Raw genomic sequence first — 23,423 nt, 5'->3', positions numbered from 1 at the left:
GACAAATGACTTGGTTTGAATTGCAGAGATATGTAAAATGGTCAAACTTGTTTATTTCTGTTGTCATTTTCAGCCGTAACCGTAACGTCTAAAGGTATGTAGTTAAACACGGTGGTGTGACCTATCTGATGTTTCTGCTGTGCTTATTTTCTGTACTGTGTTGCTTTGCTAGCATCTTTGATAAACCAAATCTAGCGTTACGAACAGCAACATGTCACCGCCGGTCGGACTGACTGCTAGTTTGGGTGGTGTCATTTTCTTTAGTCTGTGGCCCAACATGTAAATTAGGTCTCCATCCTAATGTTAGTGAAAGAGTTGACATTTAAAAGCATCAAACATGCATTTTAGATGAATGAGATGAGAGTATATTCAGTTGTTCCTTGTCCCTGTTTGCTCAGCGCCAATACATTGTATGTATGCGACACAGGAGTTTTCTACCTGGATGTTATTGTAAACAAACATTGTGATTGGGTCTGTATAGGAATAAAAGAAATTATGTACTCTAAGGTTCCAAGTAACCTGGCTAAATAACAAAAGTCTCTCATTACAGCTGCTTTGGTTGTAGATTCAGGAAATTTAAAAAGTTACACTATGTGTTCAGTGGTAAGATATCAGATTTACTTGCAGTCTGAAGGCACATCGGTGAAGACACGGAGCAGGAAGTCGCCCTGCTGCCCGGGGTCAAAGGTTGTGGGAATGATGACATAACGGCCCTCCTGCAACTCCTTCCTGAGGAAGACGCAGCGCGAGTTGATGTAGATGGATCCCGCTACTTTCTGCTGGGCTGAGTGCATACGGTACTTACGATTTAGCTCCACCTGCAGGATGAGAAGACATTATAGCAGGAATATGTCCACCTGAGGTATGCATTAGGTTATTAACTGTTTAAGTTTTGTGGAGGCTTCTGGGCATTTGTGTGTGTTTCTACCCGGTGAATATCAAAGCCTATGGCGAGGTTTTCCCCTTTTCCGTCTTTGGGTGTGGCTCTCTTTTCTTTTTGCTGTAAGCAGATCAGCACCTCGTCCTCCACCTTCTTCACATCAAACACGTACTGGGAAGAGGGGGACACACACATATCACACTCCAACGCTGGTCACACATCTCTCTATAACACACACATGCAGTGGTGGAATGTAACTAAGTACATTTACTCAAGCACTTTACTTAAGTATAGATTCAAGGTACTTGTACTTTATTTCCATTTTATGCAACTTTATACTTGTACTCCACTACATCTCAGAGGTAAATATTGACTAAAGACAGCTTTAGTTACTTTTCAGATAACGTTTTTTTTTCATCCCTTTCTTGTCAAGTAAAAACCAAATATCTCATCAACACATCTCCATGTGTTGATTCTGAATGTTTGTGATAAACTGAAGGATGAAGTGTTTCTTTATGTGTTGAGAACATTTCCCTAATTCTTAAGCTAAATAAAGTCTTTAAAAAGCCTCTTGGATCAGCTGGAAAATGCATCGTCACAAAGCAAAAAAAAAAAACAGGGCTGTTTTTCTGACACCTTGAAAAGTTGACTTTTATAGAGATACGTGGTTCTCACAGGACGGCGACACTACAGACGTGATGATCTTACAGAATATGATGCACTGCTGTAGAATAAACTACCCAATAGTATATAAAGGAGTTAAAATGAGCACCTTAAACATCTACAGCAGTATAATGCAACATACACATTAATGCATCTGTAATATTAATCCAGAAACATCAGATATGATAGTAAAACACTGACAGGGAACATATTACTGCACAAATAATACTTACATTATGCACTGTAAGTACAATTAGCTGATAATACTTAGATACTTTGACTTAAGTAATGTTCTGAATGCAGGACTTTTACTTGTAGTGAAGTAAAGGATCTGAATACTTCTTCCACCGCTGCATGTATGTACACAAAGACTACCTCCACCAACCTGAGGGTTCTGCAGGAAGGTAGCCTTGTGGTTGATGCAGCCTCCGGACCGGTTGCGAAGGGGGTCATTGCGGTGGACCCAGGAGCCCCTCATAACCTCCTCCTCCCAGGTTTTGTGGATGCTCAGGTAGGAGGTGTTGATGAGGCGGCACAGGATCAGGTCAGTGAAGTACTGGCAGAAGTCGTCAAACGTCATCCTGCAGGAGGGCAGGAAAAGGAGCGGAGAGAAGAGATCGGAGAGAGTGGATACCAACTAGAGGGAAAAGCTTGAAAGAAGAAGACCTTTAATAGGTACAAAAATAGAAATGAAATGAAATCAGGGACAAAGAAAAGGGTTACATGTTAAAGGGATGACAATGATTTCCGGTGCTGACATGGAATGAGATTAAATGTTTGCTGCATATCTTCCACTCTCTCTCCCATTTCCTCACTGTCAATCTCTATCTCTATGCTAAATTAGGCATAAAAATGCCTAAAGAATATATATATAAAAAAGAAAACATATGTTGTCCGATATGGGCTTTTAAAAAACAGCGGTATTACTTTTATTGATACTGTCAATATCATCATTTGACCATATTAATGGCAATAATCCCCGAAATCTACAAACGTTCAGTGTTTCCCCATGGAGGTCATTTATGATAGTGTGGAAAAAGCCTCTTTAAAGGAATAGTTAGAATTTTTGGGACAGACCACTCTCATGTTTGTCCATTAAACATGATGCTACCAACACCAGCCAATTAGCATAAAACAAAGACTGGAAACAGGGGGAAGCAGCTAGCCTGGCTCTGTCCAAAGGTAACAAAATTCACCTCTAAAGCTTACTAATGAATTATTAATTATTTAAAATGTTTAGTATTTATTTTTATTGTAATCCTAATTTTTAAAGATTATTTTTGGGGCATTTTAGGCCTTTATTTGACAGGACAGCTGAAGACATTAAAGGGGAGAGAGAGGGGGAATGACATGCAGCAAAGGGCCACAGGTCAGAGTTGAACCCAGGCCCGCAGCGTCGAGGATTAAACCTCTACATATGGGCGCCCGCTTTACCAACTGAGCTATCTGGGCACCCGTAATCCTAATTTTTAAACCCTTGTTGTTTTGTTTTGATACTTATACCAATATATATACCGACACCGTGGTCTGAGAGAAACGGCATTTCGATGCTCCATATTTTCCTGTACACATGGCAGAATTCACAATAAAGTTGACTTTGACTTAACACGTTAAGGAAGTCACTGCCAAGGCACATAACTACAAAATGTTTTTACACTCTAATTTTTGATCGGATAAAACAAACAAGGTATAACACATTAATCGGTGAGCTTTAGAGGTGCTGCTTGGTGGATTTTGTTACCTTTTGGACACAGCAAGCTTAGGTTTCCCTCTGTTCCAGTCTTTGTGCTGAACTAAGCTAACTGGCTGCTGGCTGAAGCCTTATACTGTATTTATTGGACAGATAGTGTGGTATTTATCGTCTTGTAAAACTCTCAGCAAGAAAGCGAAAAAGTGAACTATTTCTTTAATTCAATTCAATTTTATTTATAGTGTCAAATCATAACAGAAGTATCTCAGAACACTTTTCAGATAGAGTACAGTAGGTCTAGATCAGCCTCTATACACTACAGATACTCTAACAACTTTAATAGCATAATCAGCCCAAAATGTCGCAGTAGCATCAGTTCAGGTGAGTTCCCATACATAATGAGTCTTAATAAATTAGACATGTAATCATTCACATATGTTTTAATCATGCCAGCACCAGCTTAATGAATGGGTGCAAGATAAGGGAACAACAAAATAAATTGTGAGTACATTTATAGATCTCACCAGAACTCGCCGTCGTCCTGCACGGTGACACCCAGCTTTTCTCTCTCGCTCTTGCTCACCTTGTTCCACTCCTCTGAACTGCAGGGAGCAAAGACGTGAGAGTAAACAAACAGCATCAATCTGACAAGCTACAAGTGAAGAATGAATTATTCAAAATGTTTTTCATGATTAGTAGGATATTAATATATATATATATGTTTGTGTATGTGTTTCAAATACATGGGCCAGACATGGCCATCGAATAGGCCGGGGGGGTCTGGCACCGTGTAGTTCCTAGAGCATGTATATAGCTATAGTATATAGCTATAGTATATTTAGCTGTGAATCTTTTAATAATCATAGTTTTGACTTTAAATGCTCAGCAACTATTGAGTTCAAATATATAAAAGATGCATGTGTCTACCCCTGATGGGCACTATTATGTTAAAGAGTCAGTTGAATGTTGTTACTGTGAATAATATCTAAGCATCAAGGTCCACTCTGTATTCACTGCTCAGGGAAACAGGCGTTTTACTGGCTGCATTAGCTCTGTGTTTATGTTTCTCTGTTTATGATTCACTGATAAGCGTCCACATCTCAACAGTCAGACTCCATTTACAGTAACAGTTTTTTTTAATCAAAATATGAATAAATTATTCAGCGAGAGCGAGCGAATGATTGAGAAAGAGGAGAGATGACTCACGTCTCTTTAATAACATCTTTCTCTCTCTTTTTTGCCTTATTAATAATTCAGACTCCATTATAACCAGGCTTTACCACCTCCCTGTTTGTTTCACAGAGTCTGGAAGCTAACAATTCACAAAAAAACAAAAGACAGAGAGATGTTGAGGGAGAAACTTCTCTATTTTAGCATTACCTATTGCCCTAAGAAGTAAAACTGGTATAAAACAGCTTTGTCCACATGACTGAATGGCCACTTAACTTCCTTTTGACCCCATTTACACCTGGCTTCAAAATGTGTCTCATTTCCAGATAGTATCTAGATGTGAATTAACCTGTTTACATTAACATCTGTTATGAATATGTGTCACCTATTTCCACATTGAGATCGGATAGCTCTGTCCAGCTCGAACCACCAAACGTCGCTCTCTTCTTGACCTGCTGCGCGAGGAGCCGCACTGCTGCACGCCGGCCACAGTGCACCGAAGGACGGATAGGCACGTTGCTGAGGTCTGCCGTTTCAAATGCAGTTTCGGGATGTTTTTGAGGTGCACCGTCCACCAGCAACGGCCGCTCTCGCCTCAGCTCCCAGCACAGACACAGCACCGGGCTGCACTGTGATTCTTTTTTTAATTGGTATTTCTCTAAAAGGAGTTTTCTCTTGTTGCTGCAATGAGATGTTCTTTGCGTCTGGGCTGAAAGTTGTGCGCTCCCCGGCATCCAGACCTGTTAGATGCCGGTTGCTGGTACAGTAGTTGTCGTATGTGAATTGAAAAGACATTTGCATTTACACTACCACAATGTGGTCACAATTCGTCCCTGACCACCTCCGGAGGTGGTTTGGCTGATCACAATCCACCCTCAACGCATTTTGGGTGCATTTACATCTGTATTTTAATGTGGTCAAGCACTACAGTTTTAAATGCCAGGTGTAAATGGGGTCTGTGATTTGCCTACACGTTTGAATTGAAAGTTTAGTCAGCTCAATTTATGCTTTGGGATGGTCCCGGGAAAATGATATCTGAGCTGCACTGCATTATTTGATATTGTTCTCTACAAACAAGCAGCGCTCCAACAGGGCTGACTTCAGTCATTTGTCTTTGCTCTGTGGCCCATTAGCTTGATTGCATCTCCATTTTTCATTGTCTACATGCCATTTTCCCATTGTGCAGGCTTCTTTGGCATTTTATATGGGTTTGACTTTGTTGAGTCGTTTGTTGTTTGCTCATTCATCACACGCAATCTCTTTGAGACCAGTGTGTCAAATTTTGAGAGACCAAGGGGACCAGTGCGCTTCAACATTTTAAAAATCAAATTAGTAAATTCAGTTAAATTGGTCACAACAAGATCACATATCAAAAGAAAAATACATTTTTTGTGTTGGTCTGGATACATCTGACTAGATCACAAAATTGGGACAGATGGATGAAGGATGCTCAATGAGACAAGATATGATTTAATGAGCTGCAGTCCTTCATCCATCCCTGTAGGTGGCAGTGTTGTGATGTACCTGTCGCTCCAGGGGCCGCTCCACTCCTTCTCTCCCCAGGGGTTCCTCATGCGGATCATCTGCAGCTTCTCTGATTTGAAGAAGGCCAGCAGTCCGTGACCTAGCCGCACTTTCCGTACATCTGTCACGGCGTAGGCGTGGCCTTTAACCAGGCCACAGTCCAGCCGTGCCTCCATGTCCTCTATTGTGGTTGCCTGGGAAACAGCCAAACAGGGAGGTTTAGTGATTGGAAACATATTCTTTAATGGATTTCTACAAATATGTAAAAGAGGGAGGCTGGCACAGTTTTTCTGGGAAATTACATACAGGTAGGTGTTTGGTAAAAGGGCACACAGTAACACTGTTAAAATCTCTGCTTTTGGGTTTGTCTGGGAACCGAAAACAAAGATTTAGGTTTATTTATTACAAACAGTAGAGACATGATAGGAAACCAAAGAGAAGAGAGAGATCCAACAAAGGTCCCTGGCTGGACTAAAAACCAGGGACATTGCTCCATGATTGCTTGAAACTTTTGAAATATTTTCTTTTTATTACAATGTGGGTCTTACTTTTGTAGTTTTAGACATTATTTCTATTGATCATGATAACATCGTATTCACCTAAATAATTGCTGAGATATGGGGACACTCCGACATCACTATAACAAAGAAACTCAAGCAGTCAGATGAGATTACATGTCAAAATAACTTGGCCAAATTATCTAAACCAGTTGGATGAAACCACCTAATAACGTCAACACTGTAATAATCCTTTATTGCAGGAACATTGTTTGTGTACGCAACGACAGCAAGTACAGGTGTCATGGATGTTTTGGAGGGACAGTTTGGGTAATAATGTTACCATTTGTTGGAATTATTATTATTATTATTATTATATATGGAAGCATTGGTTGTTTTTTTGGACACTTTGGGACAAAAAACATTTAAATCATACATCAATTAATTTAAATGGAATATCCGCAATTATTTACTACACTCCTTTACTTTCAAATGCACAGTTGACTAGTAGCAAGCCATATTGACTGTGCTGACCTTTGAGGGAACGGAGAGCCGGAGCTATCGTAGCTTATTAGCTGTGTTGTACCATCCAGTTTTATTTAACCCTAAGTCTAAACTGCTCTACAAAAGAGATGGATTTTAGACATGTTTGAGACAGAAGCCGATGCTACGAATAGTGTTTCTTTAGTACCAAATGTATCATAAATCTTTTCGAGGAGAGAGGCTACTCTCTTACAGATCCAAGTTGCGCATCCATTTTGCACCTTGTAACGCCATCCAAAAGTCTTGTTACAGGCAAGTTTTCAGATTTTTTTGTTGTTGACTGGGACACCACACACACTGGAAGATTTTCAATAAAAGTGATGTGACACTTTCAAATTCAAGCAATGCGCCATTTGTGAATCAAAAACTTTGGATGGTAAAAGGAAAGGAGGGTAGAGAGTCATCAGACAGCGTTATCAGAAAATGGGTTCTTTGATCCAATAATTATGTGTTCACCGCATTTGGCGTTTTTTTCTGAGATATTACACTGCAAATTTCAAACACTATTATCCTTGCAACAACTGAGAGAGCCTGATTAATATGTCAAACAGAGAGTTGCACAGACAGACAGGACAAATAGATGTACTACTTAATGGAGTCCTGAAACAAAGCTGAGAGAAGGAATACTGATCCCCAGAGTGAGTCCACTGCTCAGCTAATGGGAGTCATGGTGGCCCCACGATCTCTGTGTACAGCCCCAGAAGGTCCAAGGCTGGGCTTATACTATGATAACATTATAGTATCCACTTTATCTCTAGCCACATGATGCCTTGCGTGAATTTCCGGAAGCAGTGTCTGCATGACTTACTGTAGCAGTATGTGTTTTCTTTTCTTAGAGACTTTTGGGGAAATAAATGATGAGCTTAATGCAAAACTCATCCAGAATCTAAGCGTAAAATCATTAATTCTGCAGACTGTTTTGATTGTTTTCTCAAATACGAAATATTTAGCTTTGATCCCAAGTTAGTGGCGCATGTTACATAACTTTAAGCTCTGTGATTGGATGTTTCTTGCCAAAATGCAACTTGTGAGTCGTAGTTAATGTTGGTCTACCTTGATGTTTTTATGTACACAAGCTTGTATCTTCAACTTTTTATGAAGAGAAGAATCAGATATTTGCTATATCATCTTTTGTGCCGAGATTCAACCAAGAGAGTTTCATGCCGATCCAATTCATAACGTGCTCCCACTGTGAGTCATGAACATTGTCTACGGGAAAAATATAAAAACTAAATAAAATAAATGGGATTCTTACCTGGTAACCAGGTGTGCCCAAAATAGTTCCTGCTACTTTTTATCTCTTTGGGTCCCCTTTAGCACAGGTCTCTTTTTTAGTTTATGCATGTCAGGTTCGAGTAGGTTTTTACTGGGGTTAGTTTCGGGTCCGGTCCAAAGTGAGGACTTCTACTGGACACTAAGATCACAGTGCCACCATGGCTTTTTTCCCCCCTTAGTCTGTCCAACAAACATGAAAATGAAATAATAGTAATAGTAGAACAGCACTTAGATTCCTTGATCAATGAATCAGCAACCCACAGTAAAAACAGGGTCTCCCAGAGGATCGGCATATAATTCATGCATTCCCAGAATAACAATTTATAATAGAGAAATACAAGCTAAAGTAATTACAATGGATAAAGGTGGAAAATGCATTTTTGTATGGTACTGGTTATATTCTTGGAGCTCTCATTACTCTACTCAATTGAACAATAGACCATCCAGTGTACAAACTCATGCATATTAAAAAGGCATTTAATTTAAAAATTGAACTAGGCCTGATTCTGAATTACAATAAGGGATTGTGAATTAGTCGTTGCTGGAGCAGGACGCATGGAAATAAGATTGGCATGAGACAGAGGACCAAGGGCCAAACAGTGAAATTCAGCATGACAAGACAGCATGCACTTGTTTTTCTTAACAAGCAGACATGAGTTCACAAGAAACACTCAGCAGGCAAGTCCAGGATTTCTTTGATAAACTGCTGTGCTTTGGTTTCTACAGTAGAAAATATTATCCTTCACACACACACATACACACACACAAACACACTTAGAACTTAAAAAGGTTGCGGAAAGAATTTATGCAGAGATATGGCAATAGAGAAGGCTGCTCTCTCTGCAGCGAGACATAGGCTGTGAGTGTCTCCACAAAGTCAACAGAGTTGAAAAGTTTTTCATCCCTGGATTTTAAAATCATAGCAGAAAATGTTCTAATGTTTAAGGGCTCTGGGGCACTCTCAAAGGTTGTTTTAGTCGTGCAACAGAAAACTCAGATTGGACAGCTGTCTCGATTTACCCTGAAGAGATCTGAGGAGCAGTTAACCATAGTCCTCATAAATCCACCAGAGTTTAAACTGCCATCACAAAGAAAGCCCCTGGAAAAAATCATCTGAACACTGCTCAAGTCTTACTACAGAATTAATAAATAAAGCTCATGTGTACAAACAGTGAATAAAACTCATAGTTAAGGCTGCCATGCAGCTCTTAGCTCACCCTGATGGAGCAGCTGATGAGACCGTCTCTGTTGTGGACTTTGAGAACTCTTTCAAACAGCTGGTTTCGGGCCACTTCGTCTGTTGCCATCTTACCCTCCAGCAGGTCCACAGGCTCTGACACACCACCCGTGAAATCTACCAATGCATCAGCCGTGTTTCCCCCATCCAAAGCCTCGTAGCAGCCATAAACCCTGACAGGAAGAGGAGGAGAGTCGGGTTGTGCGTACTAGAGCTGCAATGATTTGTTGATTGTCAAAAAAAATATATACTATAATTATATTGATAATCTATTCATTCAGTCATTTTGCTGGTTGCAGCTTCTTCAATGTGAGGATCTTCTGCTTTTCTCAGTGTTATATCACAGTAAATTTAATATGTTTGGGTTCGGGACAGTTGGCCAGACAAAACAAGACATTTGAAGACATCACCTTGGATTACGTGAAAGCTGGATATTTTTCGGATACTTTATAAACAAAATAATTAATCGAACAATCATGAAAATAATCACTAGTTGCGGCCCTGCAGTTAAAGCAACACCAAAGCACTTTTCCTCTTCGGTCCCCCTACAGGTTGGAAGCGGAATTGTGTCCATTATGTCTCATTCGAACTACAGATCTGCTACCCGATCTGGCAAAATTGCATAGTGCGGTTATAACCGATAGAGAGCCGCAAAGCGAATGCAGTGCCGTTCACCCTGTTACGAGTTGATGAACCACTGAAACGATTTTGGAAACATTATTTTAAGGTACAAAATAATCTTTGGTGTTGCTTTAATGCACATCATATTCAAGTCATCCATTGCCTAAAAATGCAGAAGTTTAAAATAATAAATCAGTTTTTTAAAAGTATTTCTTCTCTAAAACTGGGTCTGTATATTTTTCGGCACTGATACTTACTTGGCATAGGCCTTTTCCACCAGGGCACTCCAGAACTCGTTGCTGTCGTTGGAGTGGCAGTAGACCAGCTGGTTGTCCACCGTCGGTAGCCGGTCATCAATCACCACATCCACCCACTCACCAAAGCGCCAGAAGCGGAAGTGGAAAATCCCAGCATACGATTCTGGCTTCTCTGTATCCCACTCCTGCTCCTTCCAGTCGGGAATAACCTGGAGAGAGAGAGGAGGGTGGCAGGGGAGGAAGAGGATGGAGGAAGAAGAGCAAAGAACAGGTAAGCCAATCAAACAGGCCGTGGTCCATGGAGCATAAATAATGTCAAGGTGGAGTGGACTGCCAGGCCGAGACAGCGTACCCTCATGTCTGCTGATGCATTTAGGATTAGGGGACAATTTTATCCCCTTGGCTCTCTCAGTCATAAATCCAGCTGTAACAGGACATGGGTGAGAGGTAATAACTATAGTGTGTGTGTGCGTTTCAGCTGCCTGCATTTTCTGTAGCTCAGTGAAACCCCTATAACCCAGCCTCCATTTTGTTAGCTGTAGTTGTTACTTTCATAAGAGAGGTAAACAACAAACACATTCACATAAAATCTCAAAACATACACATGTATCAGAAATGTACCCATGGCTGAAAGCTAAAAAATAAGCAAAATACAGAGCAGGAGAAAAGATATTGTGCAGTCAAATACGGACATATAATAGATGGCTGAACAAACAATAACACTCCTTTACCATTGAAAGAAACCTCAGAAAGACTACTTTCAAATCTCTGACTCAAAAGCATTTACTACGTATTCCAGTCATGTCCTTTCTTTGTGGGATAGAAAAATTATATAAAATCTCTGTTATCGAAAAAAGAAAGCATCAATGTCTAATAGCTGGATTAATAGGATAGCACAAATCAAGGTTAAATGACAACAGGGGATCCTGACCTTTTTGGCTTAAAAATGCACAAGGTAAAATAAAAATAAAAACGCCAGCTGGAGCTCTTCCTGTTACCTTTCTGTTAAGCATGATTTATGATTTTATGATTTATGATTTCTGCCCAGCCATCATCATGCGAGCACGCCACAGGGGCAATGCACCGACTTCATACAGTGACCTGTGTGAGTACTAACATGGAAATGTATTATGGAATATTTATTAATTTTATCCAGATGCCGTAATATAGCAGCAATTCTATAAGAATGACCGTCCTGTTTTCTTTGTAGAGCCCCTTTGAGGTGACATACTGTGATTCGAGGCCCTACAGAGCCCCCCTGGGATCAGCTGAGAAAAAAAAAAACTAAACCGTGCGCACAGAATAAAAATCTGTTGCCTCGGTTTTATAAACTGTTCGCACGGATTCATAATCCGTGCCCTCGGTTTTAGAAACGTGAGCAAAGTTAGAAAGATATTCACAGATTCAAACTTCCGGGATCAATTACAATTACAAAATGTTATTAAATCCCAAACAACACATCTTTCCTAACGTAATAAGGTTAACAACGAGATGTTAAAGTTACAGAGGGGATACACAAAATATCAGGTGAAAAAACGGATATTTTGTGTATCCCCTATGTAACTTTTCCCAGAAAAGAGCAGACATCTTAATATTATCTCAGGTTGTTTACTGTCACCTGAAAAACACAGAAAATAACACACATGGTTGCAGGACAGACCCTTTGCATGTTAGGGGAGGGGATACACAAAATATCAGGTGAAAAAACAACCTGATATTTTGTGTATCCCCTTTGTAACTCATATGGTAGACAGGTGAACAAAGCGGTTAATTGAAAAGCCATATTAAACTAAATTAAATTAAAACAGAAATCATGTTAGAGGGCAGGGAGGGACGGGTTAGCAAAGACGGGGCATCCTTGTCAGACCACACCCGCAAAGAATGGACAGATGGAGGTAGCCTAGATTAAAGGAAAAAATATTGTTCATAAACCTGCATGTGATGTCGACTCACATAGATAGGCCTATCAGTTGGCCTATATGTAGCTAAGGTGCATGGCAATATGGAACTTTGAAAAAACACTGTCGATTAATACACAATACTAAACAACGCATTAAACATTCACACGTTGCCTTAATGTGACAGACAAATAAACATCGTCTATTTATGTAGATAAATGAGTCCCTTATAACTATGGAAAACCCTGTCGTGTCTTCCACGTCACTATTTGTTCCATTTAAGAGGTGAATTCGAAGTGCAGCAGTTAAACTCTGCTTCTCTGAGTGCACGCGCGCTCCCGCGGCCAGGGGATACAAATCCTGGCGGGGATAAGTACCTTGGCATGACACCGGTGTTCATGGTAGGCTAAAACCCCAGCTGACACTGACTGTTTTCACAGCAAATGTCCCTAATGGAAAATAAACTGGACTACTTTTTTAACACAATATCGTTCCTTTTTGTACTGTATATAGATTGATCACAATAAAGTCTTTTATCTAATAGTTTAGCCTTGAATTATCTGCAGCTCTGAGCCTTTGGCTACGCTACGGTTATCAGAACCTTCACCAAAGGAAAGTGCACGCATATCTGAATTAGCAGTCAACACTGTAATACAATAACTGCCAATAGGAACGCTCTCTTTTTCTGAAGCTGATCAGTGATTGGCCAAAGTCTACCGTGATGACTGGGTTTACCAAAACCTGAATACGGGCCAAGAAGGAAGTGCAGAAGTCTAGTTTTCTCTCTGATCACTTGAATTACAATATTCTGAAAGATTATTATGGAATCTTTGCCCAACAACACAAAAAATAAACTGCCTCCCCCAGCTTTTAAAAGAAGCAGTGTCTACTGTATTTGTTGTCCCTCATCACAGGTTACAGACTTTCTGATACTGTTATATTTCTGTATTTTCATAACTGCTGTCGCTCCAGTCCTGCTATGCAAATAGTGCTGTGCCAGCCCTGCCAGGTGACTGGTCCCTGAGATGTGGTTGTAGTTAATGTAGCTAACTTAGCTTGTCATTGTTACAGTTAACTATTATGATGATGCTCGCACACTAGGACTGGGCAAGTGTAAGTTGTTGTTGTGCTGTTTTTCCATACCACTGTGCACTTCACATAGAATTAAAAGTGTTTAGCACACTAGGTGTAGGTGTGGCTGCTGCATGCGTTTTATTGTTCTTGTCAGTTGAGTGCAGAATAGTCAGACCCTTAGTGTGTTTAGACTGTAAGACAATGGGAAACATTTAAGTTGCAGTTATTTATTTGTTATGGCCCTTTTCTTTGTTGCTCTCCTTATAGTTGTTTCTGCATCTAACAGTAAGGTTTGCAAACTGTTTTGCACCATTCAACTAAACAATAAATGGCTTGATTTTGCCAGAATATATTATGATGCTTTTGTAGCCAACAGGGTAGTGCATAGTGGGTTTATCAGAGCTTTTTTTCTTTACAAACAGCTGCCTGCTGGCGCTGGAAACACACACACACACACACACACACACACACACACACACACACACACACACACACACACACACACACACACACACATGTATTTTCCAGAGTCGTAACGGAGCACCCAACATAAAGGCGACCTGCGAAAGGGCACCTGTAAAACCTCTACCAGTAGGGTTATGGCATGCAATAAAAACAGCAAATGACGCAGTGAGCGACACCACACGTGAATTAAGTGACAGTGTTCCAGCGGGTGTTCTTGGAGATGTCAAAGTGTGCTAACTGAACAGCAGTTCCTGTCAAACCTCTCTCCAGGAGGTGACACTCTGCTGATGGAGAGAATCTGGCCTCCCCCAGAGGACCGGCTCTGTGAAGCAGCAACAGCTCCTTTAGAAGAGGACGAGGGGGAAGAAAAAAAACAACAAAGCACTGCACCACAGAAACCTCACAGTCATTTTGTAATCCTTCGGGAGGCAATCTCTCTTGCACTCCACCCCACCACTGCTTACTCTCTGACTCTGCACTGTGGAGAGCGAGAGAGCGAAGGCTCTATCTATCTCAGCTTTCATCTGGGCCAAGTGTCGCTATGCAGCAACTGAACTCTGGTAGGTAAGTGACCTGACAACTGACCAGAAACACAAGCAGAAGGCAACTTGGCTTCCCCTGCTGTCTGTCAAAATGCACACCAAAGGGAATAAAGAGGCTTTCCCCTCACTCCCTCCTCCTCCCCCTCACCAGATAGAGTCCAGCACCAACATCAAAAGAGCTATCTTGCTCTTACAAAATAGTTTTTGCTAATGCAAGCCTCCAGGAGTTTGGTAATACAGCACTTGTCTGGTATTAGAGTCAAAGATTTGTAGCCAAGCAAAAACCCGAGACAAACAAATGTGTGACAAACAGTACTAAACTCCCCTAAGGGGAAACCCTGTGCTGTGGTTGCAAATGTCATTAGATCTTGTTGCCTAGCACCTCAACTAATCTGTATTTCTGTGTAAGACCCACCCTCCCCTGCATGCAAACTACACAGGAGCACAGAGAGAGTTACTGAACCGAAGGAAGAGGACAGAGACGAAGTGAAGACGCTTAGTTTCGACATAGCTGCCAATCTAATCCAGCCTTGCAGTTGGTATCGACCTCTCAGCCTGCTGCGGTGTACCGTTCAAGCATGTCTACAGAGTTGGAGCTGCCCTTCCGGCTGGACACGCAACTAACAGAGGTGATGCGCCTGCGGGTTCAGTCTCTGCAGCAGCGAGGCCAGAAGAGGCAGGACGGTGAACGCCTGCTGCTGCCCAACGAGGCTGTGTACCGACTGGACTTCTCCAAACAGTCCCTCCGATTCTCACGGTGGATGGTGCAGCTGGCCCAGACGGGACGCCTCACCGTCACGGCCACCTCACAGCTCTGGACGCCTGACCTCACCAACCTGATGACACGTCAGCTGCTGGAGCCCGTCGGGGTTTTCTGGAGGGTGCCGGGCGACGCCAGCGACGCGCCCATCCAGTGCTACGAGGCTGACGCACACGAGTTTGGTGAGAGGATCGCAGAGTTGGCTAAGGTAAGGAAGGTGATGTACTTCCTATTTGCATTTGCAGACGGCTGCAGCCCTGAGACAGTCGACTGCTCCATCGCCTTCACAGTGGACAGTTGAGACTTCAAGAAATTGGACATAGGTTACTTGCTACAAACTCCTCTTCTGTGCTTGTGTGCGTTTAGTTGAGGAAGCAAAGTTAATTTTGGGCTAAACTTGCTTTTTTGCATGGACGGATCTGTCCTAAAAGCCTACACTATTACATCATCTGACAACCTGTACAAAAGATATAACTTGCTTCTTTGTATTCTATGATGTTAGTTATAGCTAAATACAAATAAAGCGAATAAATCAAAAAGGTGTATCTGCATTTTTTTTAAACAATGTCTGAACATGAATCGTTTTCTGGGCTTGTGTTGAGCAAAAGTGTTTTTCACAAACAGCCAGCCCTGACGGGTTTGGTAGAAATGAGTCCCATGTGAGATAATGGATAGAGACAGTGTGTACTTGTGTGTATGTGCTTGAGTATATTCCCCAGTGGACGAGGGAACAGGTTCCTTCCTGCTGCCTCATCCATCTCCGTCTTGCATGGTGACCCTGACAAACAAGAGAGAGGGGGGCATGTGGATTTCATCTCTCAGCCGCCGGCTCTATTCTCCTCCTGAGGACTCCCTGCTTTACCCTGCAACAGGGGGATAAAACAGTAACTGTGACTGTGAATGAGAAGACGCTTGTCAGATGAGGTGTGAGAGAAAGGAAAATAACTGAGAAGTCAGGAGGTATTAGACTTGTTTCTTGTTGGTTGAAAGCATGTAACTAACTTGACACCTGAACCATCAAACCATTCTCTGATAAAAGAGTCCAACGCTGGACATTTTCAAGAGTCTCAATTAAATTGATGCATAAATATTAGTGGTGTGACGAGACACCCAGCTCACGAGACGAGACACGAGATTGGGTTCACGAGATCGAGACGAGACAAGATTTTAACACTTGTTTTTTAAACATGTCTTGTTTGTTTTAATCCGGATAAATACGGAGGAATGAAAACAACAATTCGCTGTTTTTCGCAGGATTATGGGATAGACTATTTCTTGGCTCTGAGCAGTTGCCAGGCAACGAGCCGAGACTCCGGAAAGTGAAGGCTCTTATATACTAGACGCAGCCCAGCCGGCGCGTGCAAATGTGACGTCATGGGATCGCCGTGACTATTTATACACGCGCTGGTGCTCGCGACACTAGTTGCAGTCTTCTCCTGAACAGAGGTGGCGCTAATGAGGAAAGGCTACTGACTTTGCTATTTCTACGGACTAGAAGAAGAAGAAGAAAAAAAAAAAGGTAAACAACGGCAGAACTGGCAGCAGCATTGCCGTCAATGCTTTGATTTGATTCGATGACCTACTTGGTCGGATCAAGCCTTTCATTCACCATAAAAGAACTCATCTTAACCCAGTAAGTTTACAAGAGAGACTTGCAGTCACTCTGAGAGTCCTGGCATCCAGTTGTCGGCGAACTCGTTCAGGCCTCCCATTTCCACTTTGTCGCGTGCCGCTGAAAAACAAAGAGCCGTGCGCGACCTCTGCTCGCGTGCCATAAATCCCGGCGCGCCGGCAGGATATTACGTCATTTTGACGTCACAATGGGGTGCGCCAGCTGGGCTGTGTCTAGTATATAAGAGCCTTTACTGTGCCTGACCAAGAAGTAGTTCCCAGTCTTTGTGCTAAGCTAAGCTTACGGCTGCTGGCTGTAACCTTAAAAAGTTGATGTCAAATATGAAAGTTGAAAACTATTTTCTCATCCAACTCTCCATCAGAAAGTGAATAAGTGTCATCCTGATTGTGTATACTGCATACCCTATAAAGGTAAGTCCTATAATAAAATCCTTAACTTAAACCTGCAGATGTTTAAAAAAGGAGGATTTAAGCAGTAAACAATGCTGCTCATTGGATATGCATTTGGACGACGATTGTGTGTTTTGAGCTAGACAAACAGAGGGTAAACAGAGGGGAAGAGACTGTGTAAGCATGCCCATATGTAAACAGTCTCTCAGAGCAGACTGTCACAATCCAGCGTCTCGCTACAACAGGCCGTGGCATCTTGTTTCAAATCCCATTAAACCTCGGTAATCACTTTGTTTCCTCTGTCAAGATGGATGCCAAAGAACATTTCAGAACAATCTTGAAACCCGAAACACCAAAGCTCACTACAGTTCAAATAATATAGTTTGTTTGTTAATATGACACCATTAGTTTTGGACTGAAGCTTGCAATAGTGGATGTATTGTGACAATCCTCATGCAACGGTTTACACATCAGTGTGCAAAAGGCTTCACACTGCTTTTACATCGCAAGACAGTAAATCTCTGAAACAGAAGACAGATAAGTTATTTAGGGTATAGATTCAAGGATCTCTAATGCACCTTTCTCTATAGTTTGCAGAGATAGTGAGCATTAATAAAGAAGGAAGAACATGTAAGGAGATGCAACAATGCTTCATTGAGACCTTTCCTTATTTGGTTACAACATCAATAGTCTCGCTTTGCCAGACCCTCCTCCAAGGGTCTGGAGGGTCTGGCTACTCCACATAGCATTCGGGGATGGGAGGAAAACGTGCTCTGGTTTATTGGAATTTCTTTAAACCAATCAGAATCGTCTTGGGTGGTGCTAGACTCCGCACAGAGCCGCTGCAAAATAGTCGTGTGAGAGAAAACTCAGATTGGTCAGATAGTCTAGCTAGCTGTGTCAATTTACCCTGCAGAGATCTGAGGAGAAGTCAATAATAGCCCTCATTAATCCACCGAATGTAAAATTCCAGCACAAAGAAAGCGGAAGGAAATGGAAAATACATGCATCCGGCGGAATTTCCTGCTGCACGGGGGCAATCCCGGAAGTTGAACGTCAAGGATGTAGACTACAACAACAACAATAATGATACTTACTTGGGCTGTCGATAGTTATTACAAAGTGTAACTACTGGAGGTGTTGGTAAGCATATTTTGAATCTTTGGGCAGAACCAAGCAAGCGGTCTCCCCCTGTTTCCAGTCTTTATGCTACATTAAGCTAACTGGCTGTAGCTTCACAGTTAATGCACAGACATGAGAGTGGTATCAATCTTCTTAGTTCAAACTTGAGCCTTGATAAAAAATGTGTAAATAAACTATTTAAAGATGAAACCAAAAAAATGCCAGTATGTATGTAACGAAGTGCATACTTGAAAGGGTTTTATCTATCCATGTATTTGTCTGTCAATCTCTCTATTTAATCATGTATCCATCTACACTGGCCTCTCTCCTCTGAGCCTGCCCCTTGCTAGCATTACAAACATTGTAGACACTTCCCTCCTGGTTAGCCATGTGAAATGAAAAAAAAAAAGATACTAATGAAAACACATTAACTGCCGACAGAAGCCTGGACATCCATCTAGCCTTAGTGCTTCCAGCCGGTCCAGGGAGACTCTACTTCAACCTACCAATCAGGCTTCTACTGACTGATGGAGTCTGCTGAGACCAAGGATGCGTTGTGGTGCTGTAATGAGTCCTCTGGCGTTAACTTCTTATCATAATGGTTCCTAATGGACACGTAAACGCTAAATATGGAATAATTACAACTGAATACATAGAAAGGTCCTTTTTTTAAAATGCCTTTTATGCACTTTTGTGCAGGAAACAAACTCTTTTCTAATATCTGTCTACTAGAAATGGTCCTGTTTGAAAAGGCGTTGACTCTTTTCAAACAGTTTCTTTAAAAAAGTAGCTTAATTAGTTTGATTTTAGCTTTTCAAACAATAGATTATTGGTTGTAGGGGTGGTGTTGAGTCATTGAGCATCTGTGGCCAACCCTCGTCCAATGTTTTTGTGGTATGCCTGACTGGAAATTGTCCTCTTTAGCAGCCGTTCAGCCGACTTAGCATTTTGAATCAGCAGCAGAGGTCGTCAGTGACACCACAAGTTAAAAAAGCAAAGCACAACATAGTGCAACTTTAAACTTTCTCATTTGTATTATGAGCATTAGATACATGATATGAGCATGTCAGCCATAAACTAAGCTACAGTGTTGATTTGTGTTCTTTTAACCCTATGAGACCCGCGGGACTGTCAGCGATCTCAGCCAACATTACTGTTATAAGAGGCTGTAACGATCTCTGTGAGGGTATTGGTATAATATATAACTAGACGATCTAAGGCATCAATTGGTACCAACCATGCCATGCTAGCTTGTTGGGAAGGGGGCTAAATAACGCTCTAAAGTTAGGTTGAAAACTGGCAATGCCATTTCAAAGTGGTCCCTTGACCTCTCACCTCAAGATATCTGTACGAAAATGGGATCTTACTTGGTCGGTGAGCACAGGTTTTGGTCTCTGTAGAGGCACCATGGTACCAATCCTGGCAACCTCTGTCACTCTAGGAATCTGCACACAGTCACTCCACCCGGCTGTTGTTCACTTATTTCTTAGTGAACAACAGCCGGGTGGAGTGACTGTGTGTTAACTCCCATAACGCCACCAATTGTTTTTACATTTCTCTTTGTGTACAGATTAAACAAACATGTTAACTGGTTAACTTTTGAGGTGCTGGTAAACAGGCCTTTTCATTTTGGAGAGAGCCAGGCAAGCGGTTTCTCCCTTGCCAGTTTTGATGCAAAGCTAGGCTAACCACCTCCTGACTCCAGCTCAGTTACTTAACACACAGACCTGAGATTGATATTGTTTTACTCATCTCGTCGACTCTTGATAAGAAAGCAAAACAGAGCATTTCCCAAAGTGTTTCAATATTTCTTTAAAAGTGTGGCTTTGCGTTGGGAAACTTTTACTGTAAAAGATGATGTTAGGCAACTCAAAGACACACCTGTATGAGATTTGCTAAACATTTTGGTCTAGTGCTCTAAAGAAGGAAGAAGAAGAAGAAGAAGAAGAAGAAGAAGAAGAAGGAAAGAAAATGGACAACAGACAAACACACATATACACAAACAAAGAAACACACACTTACTTTTTGCCACAGAGACTCTCTGGAAGCCAGGCTGGAGCATGCCGCAACAAACCAGCAGTTACCCAGCTGTCCCTGATGTAAATCGTGTGCGCTGATGCCATCTACAAACAGGTGAGGGTCCTCACACAGCTCCTACACTCCCAAAGACAGACACAGAATAGTTTAGTGTGTGGTAGCTTTGAGATTCAACACTGGTAAATTATGCATTTTATAGTCAAGCTGTGGCATTACGTTTTCTATGATACCCAAGAATAGAATTGAAGGTGCTTACTTTGAGCTAAGGTGTGATATTTGTTATCATTTGAAAGGAAAAAAATGATACAATGTATTATTTGCAGGGTAAGGAAAAGCCTCTGAAATAGGGTATATGATTAATAAACTCTGTGTACGGTCCACGGTACAAGACACAGAGGAGCTCAAATGGGTTATCGAGGCAAATTCATGAATCCGAAAAAGACCATCTGTCCTGATGCACCCACGTATCATATTCATGATCTTCTGCCCAAGTGTGGGAGGGCTGGAGACTTTTATGAAATTTGTACAGACGGACCTCTATTACAGCTAACAACATGGTGCTCTCTCTGTGCTGACACACACACACACACACACACACACACACACACACACACACACACACAATCAGACACCCTGTGGTTCCTGTGGTAATGTGTGGGATAAGTATTACAGGCTGTGCACCGACACTAGCCATTTACAGAGAGACATGCTGTCCTCTACTCTTTTGTTTACACACAATGGCTGCACTTCAGCATAAATGTCACAAACAAGGGGAGGTTTGCCAAAAAGTAACAAGTGATTTGCGCTGCCTTAAAATGAACTAAATATCTCAAAATATACAGTATAAAACAATATAAAGTACATTAAAGTTGTAATGAAATTAAGTTTTTCTTCTTCTATGAAATCAGTTTATACAGTATATGTACAGTTTATCCTTGGTGTTAGTTTTATTTTATTTTGTAAAAATGTGAGAATAATTGAACATTTTAGTTTGACTTAATAAACGTCTGTATAAAATAATAATTAGTGAGGAAATATTATTTAGATAGTCACTTAATAGTATTGGTAAAACATGTGCATCCATACTTTACATTCTATCTGAGGTTAATGTCACATCAAATCCTATTGATTTTACAATAAATGTTGAATACAAACCAAACAAACTGCATCATATCCATCATTTAAGTGACAGGCCAATATCTCATTGTTAATATAAAGGTTAACATCAGCCCAATATAAAATATAGAACAACTTGATTTTTAATACAGCCTGCAGAGCTCTGCAGGCAGTGAGTCTGGGTGTGAACAGTCTGTCTGTTTTCGGCTCTCTCTGCTTTATGGGACTGGCGGGTCGATAGGCACCGCGGCCATTACTCAACAGACAGCGGAAAGCACAGCACCACTTAACAGCTCTTTATCTCTACACACTTGCGGCACTCAACTAAGGTTAGAAAAGTAAAAGAGGGGAAAAGAGCGAGAGAGATGGATGCAGGTGAGCGTTTAATCATGTAATGCACACACAGCAGACATCCGCACTGGGACTATGTGAACAACTGCTGTTTTATTACAGTAACAACTGGACAGTCAGTATCGATTTGATAACCACAGCTTGTGAATGTTTTGACGATCTTTACACTTTTCCTATCAACTTTCAAGTATCCATGTACAATCCATGTTTACACTTTTCCACATACAATAGCAATCCATCATTATTTATTTTAATGATCCTTACCATTAACTGCTTATTTAATGCCTTTTTTATTTTTAATTTTTTTATCGTTTTTAACTGCTCTTTAATGTTTAATTTTTTTTTCTTTTTTTTAAGAAAAAACTGATGTGGTTGTTTTTGGAGCAAAAGAGGAACGATTAAGAGTCAACGCTCAGCTTAAAACGATAATGTTAACAACAACAGACAAAGCCAGAAATCTGGGTGTAGTCATGGACTCAGACCTGAATTTTAACAGCCACATTAAGACAATTAATGTCTCAGCAGGATTTAGATTTTAGATTTTATGATAAAATCTAAAGGAAAACAGTTGGAACTGTTTAGGATTTTGCAAAGATTGCCTTAAACTAAGCCTTAAGGTCCTGACACACCAACCAGATGGGCCGACCGTCGGCAGAAAAGCCAGTCGGACTGATCAGTCGGGTCCTGAGGTCCAAAAAATGCCTCCGAACACACTGAGGCGACGCCGACTTGAGCGTACGCTCTGCGCGTGCGCGAAACGTAATACGTCTCCATAGCAGCAGGCGGCGCTGCTCTGTATTGTTTCCATTAACAGTCTGATTATTTCCCAGAAAATGAAGACCGGCAGCTGATTGGACGAACACGTCACATGGTTCTTTTTTCTCCGGAAATTCACAGCCAGACTGTCATGGCGGCTTGTTCAGAATACAATCTCATATTGTACTAAAATAGTTCACCGAAACGTGTTTCTGAAAACATTTTAAGCGAGAAATAGGCCGTGCAGTTGCTGAATCTGTCTTCATTTCAGATTGACAAAGGTCAGTTTAAAAGATTTTCGTCAGATTTTGAGCGGCTCATCCGCTCCCCATTTCCGGGTGAGTGCCGACTGCCCTGTCTCCCGACTGAACATGTCGGGTCGGCCCAAATGAATGCCGACGGCTCCTCGGACGGCCGACGGCACGGGACACACAGAACAGACTCAAGTCACGGACCTCGCCAGATGGCCCGACGCCCGATTATCGGGCTGGTGTGTCTTCTCTCTTATAGCGATGGCTATATTGTAGGTAAAGAGAAGTACTTCCACTCTTGTTATGGGTAACAAGAGTACAAAGTCACATGTTCCTGCGGGGCCCGTGGTGGATGAGATAGTAAAGAAACATGGTCCCTCTTTAATGTTTATGTAAAACACTTTGAATTGCCCTGTTGCTGAAATGTGCTATACAAATAAAGCTGCCTTGCCTTGCCTACTTTTTGACATTGTATATATTTTGGATTAGCACCTTAACTAGTTTATACCAGGTGGTTATATTTATAACAGAATCACAACAATACAACACAAACACTTTCCGTTAACCTGTGATCATCTTTATTGTTTATATTTTGTTTAATTTGCACTCTTTCCTCCTTTGTACTATAACTGCACTATAACTATTATTTTTGTATTTCATACCTGTCTTATT

At 41.3% G+C, this 23,423-nt stretch overlaps 2 protein-coding genes across 2 annotated transcripts in view; one reads left to right on the top strand and one right to left on the bottom strand.

Moving 5' to 3' along the window:
* The window catches only part of capn5b (calpain 5b), a 45,084-nt gene that overhangs the window by 5,037 nt on the left and 16,624 nt on the right, over nt 1-23,423 (bottom strand). Inside the window, exons 3-10 of the mRNA XM_031308120.2 lie at nt 20,263-20,394; nt 10,358-10,566; nt 9,460-9,652; nt 5,928-6,121; nt 3,758-3,835; nt 1,929-2,124; nt 929-1,051; nt 622-818 (exon numbers count right to left, since the gene is read on the bottom strand). Coding sequence (XP_031163980.1) covers nt 622-818; nt 929-1,051; nt 1,929-2,124; nt 3,758-3,835; nt 5,928-6,121; nt 9,460-9,652; nt 10,358-10,566; nt 20,263-20,394 — 1,322 coding nt within the window. The remainder of the gene's footprint in view (nt 1-621; nt 819-928; nt 1,052-1,928; nt 2,125-3,757; nt 3,836-5,927; nt 6,122-9,459; nt 9,653-10,357; nt 10,567-20,262; nt 20,395-23,423) is intronic.
* On the top strand, nt 14,038-15,708 carry ompb (olfactory marker protein b). The gene has a single exon (XM_031308153.2). The coding sequence runs from the start codon at nt 14,915-14,917 to the stop codon at nt 15,395-15,397; it is 483 nt and encodes a 160-aa protein (XP_031164013.1). The 5' UTR covers nt 14,038-14,914; the 3' UTR covers nt 15,398-15,708.

This window comes from Sander lucioperca, chromosome 13 (assembly GCF_008315115.2).
Source record: "Sander lucioperca isolate FBNREF2018 chromosome 13, SLUC_FBN_1.2, whole genome shotgun sequence".
In the NCBI taxonomy this organism is placed as follows: Eukaryota; Metazoa; Chordata; class Actinopteri; order Perciformes; family Percidae; genus Sander; species Sander lucioperca.
The sequence above is the reverse complement of the archived record's forward strand: the minus strand, read 5'-3'. Positions and strand labels throughout refer to the sequence as shown.

What these genes read in the sequence shown, in the direction of transcription:
- ompb (XM_031308153.2), top strand. Translation starts at nt 14,915, where the DNA reads ATGTCTACAGAGTTGGAGCTGCCCTTCCGGCTGGACACGCAACTAACA.